We start from the raw sequence: 14035 nt of genomic DNA, 5'->3' as shown, positions 1-14035 counted from the left end.
TACATATACATACATACATATATATATATATATATACACACACATGTACAGGGATTATAAGAAAGTGAATATCCTGCAGTAACAAATGTTGTCAGAAAGGTTTTTTAGTTCATAACTGGCACTGGGTACAGTCCCATTAAGCAGGTTTATTTTCACAAAAAAGCTTTTTCCTATTATTCATAGTTATTCCTGGCTTATATCACCCTGAATACCTTCATATCACTAGTAATGTTTCTTAACTCATGGTTCATGCACTTCCCTTGTTTTTTAAAAGTTAATGTTAAAGAATAGAGTCTTACTTGTTTTGTCTTTCTTCAGGATTTTTTTTTTTTGGTAGATGGGTTTATTTGGGTTTTTTTAAATTTTTTTTCTTGTTCTATACTGTTTTTTAAATAATTTCAGTTCAAATTTCTACTTCACCAAAAAAAATCACGTTCATAGAATTCGGTCAGCAGCATAATTCAAATAAATATATGCAAAGTAGTAGAATAATCAGGAAATCTAATTTGCCAAAAATTTTTTCATTTGAAATATTGTTCAAAACTCTAGAGTGTACTCTAAAGACCAAAGGATATTGCTTATATCACTCTTTTGCAGTTATAATTCTATCTATAAAAGTTTACAGACACACAAATAAAAATAACTTTGGCAGTTTTTGTAACTAATACATAATTACAAGAATAATAAAATTTTATGCTTCAGTGCATAATGTGATCTACTGAAAAGAGGAAAAAAATCACTTTATGCAGAACTAATCATATAACAAAACATTTATAGCTTCGTTTGAAACAGCCAGCATTGACCATTGACTGAGAAACAGGATGTGAAATGAATACAGTGGCATTTCTAAAGCATTTTAAAAACAATTCTGAGAAAAGGAATAAAAACAAACCTGAAACCAAATGAAAACAAACAACTAGCCCCATGACAGCAACAAAAGCTTAATAATGACCAATCAACCAACTAAAGAAAGACTGTCCATTAAAACCCCCAAACAAAAACAAGTGTATAGAGAGGAGTCATCATTTTTTTGGAGGATTGGATCTGCCTGTGTAGTTGCCTTAATTACATAGAGCAGATTATGAAATTTTCTTCTTTGGCACCTGAACAGCAACACATTCTCAGGTATATCTAGAATGAAGTTCCATGCAAGAGGCAACTTTCATTTTCCTCTATACAATAATATCAAATAGTTATTGTGATATTTTAAAACCATGAAATCTGCATGTTTATTTTCTTTTCTCTCCTGTTGGGTACATTATACAATTACTTCAATTTCTTTCAGAAAAATGGTGGAAATACTGCCAAATACATGGATTGGTTTAGGAGCCTGGTATAAAGCTACTACTTTTGAATATGAAGTAGTCGTGAATACTACTTGAAATCAACTTCTACATATATTGTCCACCTGTTATGATGAAAATTATCCTTTTATTGACTGTAAAGGAGAAAAATATATAGCTTAGATTTTAACGGTGTATTTTCTAATTCTGTTGAGCTTTTTCCAATTAAATTACAAATTCATGTAATTGTAATAATTGTACTTCATCAATTTAACTGGAAATATTGTCCTTATACCACCTTTATAATGCTACAGTTTCTTCTGATTATTTTTGCTTGTTTGTAGCTTGGACTCTGATCTATCTCCTTTTATTTAAAGCTTTACCTTACCAATTTGTATAATAGTTTGAAAGCAATGTGTCCATTCACTAAACCTAAAAAGAAAATCACGTGTATTTTTACTGGTCTAATTTCCAAAATAATGACAAAGAATTTAGATTGGGTTATAATTTTAAGAGAGTTAAAAATGTTTTTTCCACCATTCTGTGGGGATTTAGGATACATTTCAGTCCTTAAACAACAGCAACAACATTTGAACATAAAGTACAGATAATTTACAGGCATTTCCCATACTTTATTAGAATTTTATGTCAAAGAAAAAAAAAATTTTCCCTTAGTTATTCTCAGACCTAATAGTGAAATTAAAGCTGAAAAATTCTTTGTATCAGCAGTCATATGAGAGCAGAGCCTGAACTGGGCCCATAACTGATTACAACTCTAGAAACTGGTCAGCAGAATGAGATTAATGTCATCTCAGAACACGATTAATGTCATCTAAGGTCCTTGGAGGTAGGGCATTGTCAGCCCTTGTTTTGCTGTTTCACAAAACTGTTTAACATATTCAAAACTTTCCTTAGCTCTTGGGTCTCCACAGACTTGTTTCTGAGAAAGGTGTCCCAGAGCCGGCATCCAAATAAGTATAAGGTCAGGAGAAAAGAATTTTCAGTGCTGCCAGTTTGATGAGAGTCTCTGAGCAGCAGGTGAGGACAGGTATTTATATCTGCATTCATAGTATGAGCTGACAATTCCTTTTGGCAATGACTAGCTGGGGTTTGGGAATAGCTTTTGTAAACAAACTGCTCCAGAAATTGTAAGAGGATTTTCTAGTACTATATTTATAAAGGAGAATCCTCTTAAAGAACCCTGCTCTTTCATTTTCTCTGTACTGGGAGACCTTAGTAAGAAGACTTTGACCAAATTTGAGCTTTCACAGGACCACCAGTGCTAGTGTTATTGTTAGCTCTCATTATTGGACATTTCTCTATGTGTTACATATTCCAAATTCAGAGCTGGCCTTTCCTTGCATGAACTGAGAACATCAACACTCTAACTCCGCTCGGCATTCCAAGAACTAGATAAAAAGTTGCTCTTACTTGTCTGTAATGACTTTTCCTCACACATCTAAAAGTAGAGAAATGTCATAGTTCAGAGCATTCTTAGAAATATTAGATGTTTCTACTATTACAGTAATTTCACGAATACAAGCCGCACCAATTTGACCAAAATTTTGGTGGAAACCCGGAAGTGCGGCTAATATTCCGGGGCGGCTAATCTATTAACAAAATTCTAAAAGCTATCAACACGGAAGTGAGAGCCCGCGGCAGCCCCAAGCCAAGCTGGAGCCCGGCCGGCCCCGGCTGAGGTGGGAAAGCCTGGCAGAGGCGGGGCCAGCAGTGTGGGGGGCGGGCGGCAGAGCCTGAGCCAGCAGGGCGGGGCAGGGAGGGCGGCAGAGCCTGAGCCAGCAGGGCGGGGGAGCCCGGGAGAACTGGGGCTAGCAGTGCAGGGGAGCATGGCAGAAGCAGGAAGGCCGACGGGTGGGGCTGCCTGGCAGCGGGGGAAGCCCAGCAGAATTGGGGCCAGCAGCGTGGGGGAGCCTGGCGGTGCGGGGGCCTGCAGTGCCGGCCAGGGCGAGGAAACCCGGCGGCGGTGCAGATGGGAGGGGGCGGCCGGCGAGCCCGCCGGCGGGGCTAGGGAACGCGCCGCGGCCGGCGAACCCGGCGGCGGGGCTAGGGAACGCGGCGCGCCGCGGCCGGCGAGCCCGCCGGCGGGGCTAGGGAAGGCGGCGCGCCGCGGCCGGCGAGCCCGCCGGCGGGGCTAGGGAACGCGGCAGCGGGGCGGTGCTGACGGGAGAGGGGGGCCAGCGAGCCCGGCGGCGGCGGCAGTACCACCCGGCCAGCCCCGCCGAGCCGTGGCGCTGAGCTGGGCCACCCGGCCCCGTCGGCAACCATGAGCGGGCCGAGCCTGCCTGGCGCCGCCCCGAGCCAGTAAAGCCCGCTATGCCGCGATCCTGTTACTAATTGGCCAATTTGTGAAAGCTGCGCACGGATTCTCGCTACGAACGAAAGTGCGGCTAATATTCGGGGTGCGGCTTATCTATTGACAAAGACAGCAACATTGTCGAGGCACCGGGGGTGCGGCTTATAATCCGTGCGGCTTGTATTCGTGAAACTACTGTAAGTCTTGCAACAGCAAAAACAATCTGACAGGTTATATTTCACAGCATCTACTCCTATTTTACCTTTAGTACAATACACCTTTGCTGGGCATTTGAATTTTCTAGATATCCTGAACAAAATTCTAGTATTCTTCTATATTGTTCTAGATATCTAGAACAAAATTTCTATATGTGGTTAAGACTGAAGACAAGTGTTGTTCTTTGTTCTCCTTCTCCTGTAGGAAACAAGATCTTAACTCTAATATTTTTGAAGTATAAAAGTACTCAAGTACAAATTTTTAAAATATCAATAGTCACTTTGGACTGCATTTTACATTTCTTGTTACGAATTTACATTTTCACTATCGTGTACCATAGATAAAGCAAAATATTATTTTCAACAAGATATTTGTAAACTTGATTTGAAAGTTCAGTTTATACTTTGTGCTTTAATTCAGGAAGCTCACTGCATAGCTTCATTTTCATTCTCTGCTTTTTCAACAGAGCATGACTTCCAAGTAAAATGCTATTTTAGCTTTCACAAGGTCGCTAACTATCCCAGCTATTTGCCAGAGAAATGTTTCTCAGCATACTCTTGTTCATACTTTCAGTTCTAGAGCCAGTCCTTCTCAGGTTCTGGGACTCCACGTCCACTGCCCTCTCTCACCAAGGTTAAATCTGACCAGGACAGTGTCCTTCCCTCTGGTCCCAGAGTCAGGGCTGTGACTCTAATCTAGAGCTGGTTGGTGGGGCTTTGAGTAGGATTTGAGGGAAGTGCTTTCCACCTGTCACATTTACTGAGCACAGTCCAGCAGCACTGGCAAGTTGTACAAGGGTGATTTATCACTGCACTGCAGCTTCACCTTCCACTCTGTGCTTTGGGCAACAGCTTGGGGTATGGTGGAGAATATAAAACAAACATATTTCAGGGCAGCCAGTGAAGATCTCTCCCCCTTCAGATTCAGTTATAACATCATAAAATGCTTTTAGTTCACTGTTTTACCAACTTTTCATCGATCTCCTTGTAGAAATTCCCTTCTGACATACCTCAGCTATTCAGAGTTTGTGCAACCCATTTCTCATGCTCAAACTATTCTGATTTATGGGTATCTGCTTTACTTCAAGCCATACTTTAGATTCAATCTCCAGACCTTTTTCCCATCTGAATTGCAGCCAGTGAAACCACTGACCAGACCCTGCTCTTGGCACCAGGAAATGCAGATGCCGTACCCCATCTTCCACTCCAAAAAATCAGCACTGGGACCATTAAACCAGAGGTCACAACTAAACCATTTTGGGCTCCAGTGTAGAGATGTCAGCAGCTATGCACCAATCCAGGTTCTCATAAAAACACTGTTACACTGATCTGCTTCAGGCAAGGTGTCAGTCTACAGTTATATAGCATTTTACGCGAGCTTCAAGTTGTACTTCTAAAAGATAGGCAGCAACTTTTAGACATATTTTTACGATTGGGGATCTGAATACCTAAAGAATGTTTCTTTTTCTGTGTCTTTACTAAGGAATTCAGGCAGTAAATATTTAGATTTCATTTATTTGAGCCAGAACATGGCAACCCAAAATTTTGTTCAATATAATTTTATTTTGGATTTTTGCTAAGAGTAAACTCAGGAGTGTGAGTTAAGCTTTTCGCTTTAGTTAGTATTTAGTCTTTTTCACTGTAGTAGATGCATATGATGAATATTATTGTTTCTGAAAAAGCTTTGCTTAAAAACTAGATATAAATTCCTTTTCTCTTAGTATTTCTTTGTCCACCCTCAAGAAGATAGGTTTTATTAATTTCAACGTGAATTTGGAAAGGGAAGGCTGTATGAAAGAACTGATGTATCACTGTTCCTGTTAAGTGTGTATCCTGTTGCAACAGTTTTCCACACTTGTCCTTTTCTTTATGTTGGAGGCATCGACCAGCTGATTAGCACTGGAACAACAGTATTAATATGTAGTGTATATCTTTTTTCAGTTTTCTGTCAAGGAACAAAGCACTCCATGCTATTGCAGTAGAAGGAGTATCTTTTATTGAATACAGGCCTAGGTCTCATTCAGTAGGGGGATTTCCCATCTGAAGAGAGTTACTAAAAATTTCCTATTTAAGTTGCCCTACTAGCATGTTTTATAGAATAAATAGGTGCAGAATTACTCAAGCAACATGGAAAGTATGCACTATTTCTAGTACTGAAGATATTAGTATACCAGCACTGTAAGAGTGGAGGAGTTACAAAGACCTCGTACCTCCTTCTCTAATCAAAATCTGTTCCTTTTATTTCTTTTGAGTGAATGCACATTCACATGCATCTAAGCAATTGAAACTAAATCTTTTACTCTTTATAATATTGTTAAAATATTGTTTTTAGCATTGCCCTGCTTACAGTATATGCAGTAAACTCAGTAGGAAGAGGCACTGAGTAGCCCCTCTTGCCTTCAGGTCAGATTTTCGGTAACCTTAAATAAAATAAAGCACCATATTAGGACCCATTGAATGTGTCACAGATTGGGTAAGTCTTAAAGTGTATTGAGTGACTGATAAAAATCAATACTTTTCTAATAACAAAGTACCAACAAACAAAACAAAGAAGATTCTTCAGTGCTCTGTCATGGAGAGAGAAAATAATATTAACCAGCAATAGCCTACCTAGCTGTTTATGTTTTTAGTTCTTTTTGGTTCTGAGATTGAATATTACTGGATCTGATTACTGGAAAAGAATTCTCTTGTGTTTGTGTGTGGGAATGGTCAAGATAAGAAATTAATTGAGGAAGATTTGATTGCTGGAGGAGCTTTTGTCTGCTACTTGTCGTGGCAGTAACTTAGTTAACAGTTTCTTCTAAAAAGTCTCTTTTGCAAATGAACTCAAGCTGTTGTTTTTCTAACTTTCAGTTGTTCAGAATGCAATTCAATATGTCAAATTACTTGCAAAGCTTATGAAACAAAATGTTTGCACTCAATTTGAGAAAATAAAACCTTTTTCCTTAAAAAAACCCAAAACTGATATAGTATTTTCTCCCTCATCTGAAAATCTTTAAAAAAATCTTTTAATTTCTAAAAATTTGCTTTTGAAATGAGATGCATTTTTCACATTCCTGCACTGACAAGTTAGTATTACTATGGATCAACAGTGATGAAAACACTTTTCTCTTTGTCCTTGGGCTATACTGGTGAGATATTAGAGGAAAGATGTTCTTGTTAACAAATTATTTTTGTAAGGACACACAGATTTCAGTCATACAGTAATGTCAACTCAGAGCAAGAAGGATAATGGAGTAATTTTTATAGGGAAAAAGTCCAAGATCTAAATTATCCAGAGAGCCCCCATCCCTGGGATGTCAGACTCTTAGTCTGCTGATTAATTACTTTGGCCTCTGGACCAGACTGTGGTTCTACAGGAGCTCCAGCTTTGATTTAGGAGAAGGTATGCTTCTAGGCATGTGAATGTAAATAAATTCTTTTGAAAATATTTTGAAGCAGCTCTGGAGTTTCATGCCTATTGATGGGTTATTCCAATAATTAAATCTATCCCATTCATTTGATTTAGTCTCATTTTAGAAAACATTGATGCTGATGCAATTAAATATAAGGTGTTTAAGAAGGTTAACAATTTATTAAATTTAACAACTTTAAAATAATCCCACTTAGAACATAATCTGGCCACTTCTGAAAAGAATAATAAAAATATTTTTATAAACACATTAATAGCAAAAGAAGTGGCAAGGAAACCTCCATTACTTATTGGATGCAGGGAGGAATATCAGGAAAAGATAAGAAAAAGGCTGAGTACTTGAGACCTTCTTTGACTGTTTTTAGCAATAAGACAGGTTGCCCTCCAAAAAGTTTATTTTTTCTCTTGATGTTTGCAGGTATATTTTTCCTTTTTTCAAAATATATTTAAGAAAAACACCCTTATAAAGTAAGGAGATTAATCCTTCTCCTAAAGAAAAAAAACCATGCTTTTAGGAGAAGGATTAATCTCCTCATATTAATGTTGTAAAATAGAAATGTTTTTAACTGTTGATTTTGCCCAGGGTATATAAACAAGGGGATTATTAACTGGTGCAACTGTTTTCCTCCATTGTATAAATCCTCCTCAATTTGAAGATTATTTATTTGAAGGATACATGTAAAGATATTTATCTGAAAGGGGCTGTAAAAGCCCCTTAGGGTCTACTGCAGCCCAGTGTGTCTGTGCAGTTACCACATAGGACAAAAAGTCTATCCACTAATCATCTTCAAGAAACACTGGAGGAAAAAGTTACTGAACCTTGTTAAGTAGAAGTTTTCTCAACTAAATATCTCTCTCATACCCACATGAGTTTATATGACAGAGTGCTTGAACAATTAATATTGAGATAAAGCAGGGAATAAAGAAAGCAAGCTCTAAAAAAAATTCCTTTTCATGTAAGTTCAGGGTTGTTTTCATGGGGGAGGCTATTAGTTTGTTTGGTGAAGTCTTTTTCCTACAGTTTTAAAGCCTTAGAAATGTCATTTAAAGAGAAGCTATACTATGGAAGTACATCCAGAAGCAAGTCACGTTACAGACTCAGGCAGTGTAATATCATTCATTACGCATGCTTGGAAAGTTTCATTCATGCCAGGATTCAAGACGGATTTTTTTGTTTTTCATCAGGAAACAAAGACTTCCACTTTTCAACTCTGCTCTTTTTTTTTTTTTTTTTTTTTTTTAACCTGGAATTGGAAACAATGCTACAAAGGGATCTCAAAATTCAATCGTCACTGCAATTGTTGATCATTGAACTGCAAGGGAAAATATTTCAAGGCATGAACTGCATCCTGAAATTTAAATTCCTAGGTTGCTGACAAAATAAATGTCTTGCTAAATTCTTACTGCAATCACTTGAAAGGTGGGATAATAATAACTAGCTCCTAAAAATATATATCACTTAAATTAAGTAGCAATTTTATAATAAATCTCTGCCACCCTTTGGGATACAAGACAGATGAGTGAAATTCTGAAGATTGATAGGAGTTTCTGATGGACACTGATTCATCCATTCTATTTCACCACTCTTTTGACCAGGACCATTTTCAGAGATCATGTACTAATAAAAATCTCACTGATGCTTTATAAACTTGTAGTTGTGAACTTCAAACAAGTCTTTATCATTTGGTCAGAGGCTGCCCATTTTTCTTGTCTTGGAGATCTTTGCCTGATGTTCCTGACTTTCAAAATCAGTATCAGATTTTTATTCTCACTTACTTCTTTTTGATCAGGAATTTTTCCTCCTTTCCCTGAGCAATTGTTAAAAGTCAAATCATACACAGTCTTTTGGAGTAAACCTGATACATATTTTTATCTTGCTAAGAAATCAGGAATTAATAATTTCCCTGGGAATTGTCTAGCTATTTCTATCATATTCCAATATGCTTTCTAAATTTATTTTAATAAGAATTGTGTTAGGAGGATTTCAACAAGGGAGAGGTTAACACTTTTTTTCTTTAGCTGATATCTTGAAATAAAGTGACTTATTTTCACTTTACCCAAAACCTACAGCAAAGGATTCTGACAATATTTTTTCACTTTGGTGTATCTGTAATTTTGAGTCTGGCTGAAACAAATGCCATGGGATGGAGGTTGCCAACATGACAACTGAATATCTCATCTCTTATCCTCTTTTTACTAATAAATCAGTTTTTAGGACCTCATAATAAATCCTAGCCTTATGTGAATGTCATTTAGCTCCTTTAAATTAATACAGTGGTAATGGAAACAAGTTTTTATCACCACGTGATTTTCAATATTAATTAACTCAGATTCTCCCTGTACTTGTGCAACTTTTAGACATGTGCATATTTTAATTTTGTCTGTTGAGCTCATAGATTCACACTCCTGTTTTTAAGTAAAATTATGGTTGTTCATTTATTTTTGGCCTAGCAGAATGTACAAAGTAAATGGGAAGGGGTCCATTCCAGAATGTTGTGTTTCTCTTCTTGATTACATAATGTACTAAATTTGCTAAGTTTTATTAAGACTCCTGCAGAAACTGATCTGAACTGAAAACATGAAACTTGAAATAGATCCTGTGATCTGAGTCCTACAATCTTTAGGCTGTACAATAGCAGAATTATCCCTAAATAATGGCAGGAAGACGGCACAAAAAGGACACCGTCAACCTACTGAACTCATAAAAAAAAAAATCCATTAAAAGGCAAACCTCTGTAGTTAAAACAGAAAAGTTTTTTCTTCCAAATTAGGGCTCCTAAAGTAGGCTCAACTTTGCAGCTAAAATAAAATGATTTAATCCAACACCACATGAAAGGAGAATGCCAGCAATTAAGTCAGACTGGAAAGCTTTGTTAGTGATGGAATGCCTGGCTGGAGCTTGCCCTCTGAGGCTTTACAAGGGAAACAGTCATTTATTTAGGCAATCACTTGACAAAATACAAAAGAAATAAACTGATAATGGATTAGTACTTCAGGGGAACCAAAGGCTTTTAATAAAACTGCTCTGGACCACCCTCCTCCTCCTAAATATTAAGCTCTCTGAAATGTAACCTTCCAGTAACCTTGCTGGGATGCATGGCACTGTGATTCACCAGGACACCCTCATTCTTCTCTTTTCAGGCTCCTGCTCACATGGCCATAGGCAGTGCCAGAATGGCAAGTGTTACAGGCCAGAACAAAGCTGTGATTTTGAAGACAACTGCGGGGATAATACAGACGAGAGTGAATGTGGAACTTCCTGCACCTTTGAGAATGGCAGATGTGGCTGGCAAAATTCCCTGGCTGACAGTTTTAACTGGGTGCTAGGGGTCAGCTCGCCTCAAAGTCTCAGACCTCCCAGGGACCACACGCTTGGAAATAGAACTGGTATGTTGTCAGTTCACAAATGAGGTGTCGTTGTCTTTGTGAAATGTCTCATACCTTCACAGGCAGCAGGGGAGTTCTAAAATCTCTGATCAGGCTGTCAATTTTAATGAATTAGATGTGTAACAATATAAAACTATTAATTATCATTGTACAATAACTTTAATTTAGGAAAATTGAATCTTAGTTGTTTCTCATGTGAGTCAGGCAAGATAATTTGATGCTTTGGGGAGAGGCATTTGGTCTGGCTGCAATTTGCAAGGGTGAGTTAGCTCAGCTCTGAGATCCGCTGGGTCCCACTCCTCCGGAGCTTGAGGTCATTTTCAGGAAGCTTACAGCTTCCCATAGTGACTATTCATACTTTAATTTTAGATCATGTTAAATAAATACATTTAAATAAACAAAGCTCCTTTGTTAGTGCATCTCCTGGTTTGTTTTGGCTAAAGAACTGTTCTCTGCTCTTGTTCTTGCTACAAGCTCTGTGCCTTCATACTTTGCTTTTGAAGGTCCTATAGCTCAGACAAAGATGTTACCAAAGCTGAGCTCAGAACTGACCTTAGATTGAAGCATTCACAGCAGAGCTGCACAAAGGCATGATAGTAATTGCTGAATTTTTACAAACTGCTGGAGGACAAAACCCAATAAACTCCAAAATATGTAGGAAAGAAATCCATTTGCCTTGTCTAGTAATATGTGTCTTTAAAGTATTATCATAAATATTCCACTGTTAAATATTTGCTTGACCTCAGGGAAAAAGCAAATTTCTTGTCCCATGATACCATGGCAAACATCTATGGTCGTATCTGAGCCAGAGATGTTTCAGAGTTGGAATGAGCCCTTTGTTTATGCATTACCCAGTGAAGTAAATTTTTTTTTGCCTAATTAATATACAAACATTAGTAGATGTGCAATTATAATTTTTATGTTATTTATAATACATTTATGTTTATGTGAAATGCACAATTCTTATTTGTATATAGGAAAAAGATGAATTTGAAAACTTGGGAGAAATTTTTATGCTTCTGATTAAAAATAAAGATGGAAGACTCAAGGACCGTATCAGTGTTGAAAAACATTAACTCTAGGCATCTAATTTTGCAATTTCCTTATAAATAATTATATGTTCATTAATATTCATACAAAATAGAAATTACCAAAGCTGATATGAACCATTAGGGATTCCTAGTGATGTATAAATTCATAAATGTTTTTTTCCTGTTTCACAAGTTTTTATATAGTGTGACTATAGTGTGGAGATTACCTTTCAGGGGACTTTATCCTGAAATTTATCATGATGTGGTTATTGTGTGATGCATTGCCAGAATTGCAACTACTGCAGTTCAGCAGGGACATATAATCAAAGTAGCCAGAAAACATGGAAGAGTTCCCACTCTTCTACACAAGTTCATCCAAATTTTAAGCTGCTAGTACCAGTTTATTCCGATGTAAGAAGTGCACAAGGAATAGGAATTGGTCGTGTTTTCTCCTGAGCTCAGGCTGACTAGTGTGAGACCTGTGAGAGAAGTGCTCTTCGTATATCTCTGCATTTACTTTGCTGAGTATGGGAATGCAATTTGAAAATGTAACATATTTTTCAGTAATACATCATTTAATTTCAGGGCATTTCCTGTATCTTGAGGCCACTGCAATAAGCCTAATAAATGAAAAAGCTCATGTGAAGAGTTCCATATGGAAAGAATCAAGTGGGACTTGTGTGATGAGCTTCTGGTACTTCAAGTCATTAAAAGCCATGGGACATATTCAGGTTCTGATTAAGGTAACAAAAAATCCTTTTTCTTTTGAGTGTATTATACCCATAAGGGTGTCTGTGCTCCTGCAGAGTGCTTCAGCACTGTCACATTCTGTTGTTGAGCTGACAGACTGGAAGAGCTCCCACGCACCTCCTGGTTCCGTGCTGGTTTTTATAACTCCTCTCTCTTAAAAATGCTTCTAGCACTTCTCTTCCAAGAAAGCCTCTCTGAAAAGCCAAAGAAAATCTTTTAAAATCCTCTTTTGATTTTCCTCTCGTCACATACAGTACCTTTCTCTTTGATTTTCTCCATGTCAAGCTATTGTCATATTTTGCTGACATCCCTATTGGTAGTTATCAGTATGCAACCCTATTGTTCTGATGGGATGACACAAAAAAGGATGAATTACCAACCTGTACAAAGTGAGAATAAAACGCAAAAATATGACTGCATTATATAATTTGTATTTTTATATAAATGGCTACAGAGTACACAATCAATTTTATCTAGAAATATTTTTTCTTCACTAAATGTGAGATGACCAAAAATTATTTTTAAAAACTATCTGGCTATTTATTTCCAAGTGAAAATGGAGACATTTTTAAAAATATTGGCTGTTCCTTTACTGTTCATAAAAAAGTATTGTAAAAACATTTTTAAAATCATAATATGGTTTAGACTAGAAATTAATTCCTATGTAGAAATCATTAATCTCTGTGCATCTCTTCTGGTTATCCAAGTATAAATCTTGGTGCAATATATTTGCCATCTGTCTGTTAACTTCGCTTCCTACAATATCTCTAATAATGTTCTGGTGAACTGCATTAAAGTTTCTGTTTTATTTCCAATGCATATGTTGGCTGACTTAACTTTAAATGATAAATGCTATTTTTTCCTTGAAAACAAATCACTAAAAATTATTTATCCAATATTCTGAATAATATAAAAATAATTTGAAAGTCTGAAAAGTAAAAAATTTCAATAGAATTTAGCATCTAGAGATACAACTTAGGATGTGTCTTCCTGGAATATAAAAAATATAAAAACAATTAACCTTTTGACAGGCATCAGGAGATTTTTTTTCATTCATTAATTTCATTTTTCATTTCATTAAATAACAACAGACCACTCAACAAGTAACTGTGTAGTTATTGAGATGTTTATACAACTCTTTTTCCCAGGAAGTCTCAAATTTGTAAAGGAGGTAAGTAGATTAAAGAAAAATAATATTTGTATTTTTAAAATAACTTTCACTTGTTATGTATTTAAAAAAATGAAAACAAAAATAGATCCCAGAAAATTGCAGAAAATAGATTCCCTTGCATAAAAACAATGCAGAAATAAATATCTTAACTCAAAGGTCGGATTATGTTCTCATTTCATTACTGCACTGTGTAACTTGTAGTAACCAAATATAGTAATTTTAAGCACTTTAGGATTGTTTAATTTTAGTTATAAGCCAACTTGTAAACTAACATTTGTGGAAAATAACGACTAGCAGCATCAGGCATGTGTGAGTGGTTTGTTGCTTGTGTCCAGTAATTATTTTTTTCCACCTTCAGAATGGACAAAGAGGTTTAATTTTTTTCTATATTAACATGAGCAGAGGTTTTCTACATAGTTATCCCTGTCATAATAGCCTGTAGAGATTATTTTCTGCTCCACTAAGATTCAAA

At 36.8% G+C, this 14035-nt stretch overlaps 1 protein-coding gene across 1 annotated transcript in view; it reads left to right on the top strand.

Moving 5' to 3' along the window:
• MALRD1 (MAM and LDL receptor class A domain containing 1) overlaps window positions 1-14035 on the top strand; it is a 245179-nt gene that overhangs the window by 110465 nt on the left and 120679 nt on the right. The window contains exons 26-27 of the mRNA XM_033071306.1: window positions 10366-10611; window positions 12228-12385. Of these exons, the coding sequence (XP_032927197.1) occupies window positions 10366-10611; window positions 12228-12385 (404 nt within the window). The remainder of the gene's footprint in view (window positions 1-10365; window positions 10612-12227; window positions 12386-14035) is intronic.

Source organism: Catharus ustulatus, chromosome 1, assembly GCF_009819885.2.
Source record: "Catharus ustulatus isolate bCatUst1 chromosome 1, bCatUst1.pri.v2, whole genome shotgun sequence".
Taxonomy (NCBI): domain Eukaryota; kingdom Metazoa; phylum Chordata; class Aves; order Passeriformes; family Turdidae; genus Catharus; species Catharus ustulatus.
This window is presented reverse-complemented; position numbering and strand designations above follow the sequence as displayed.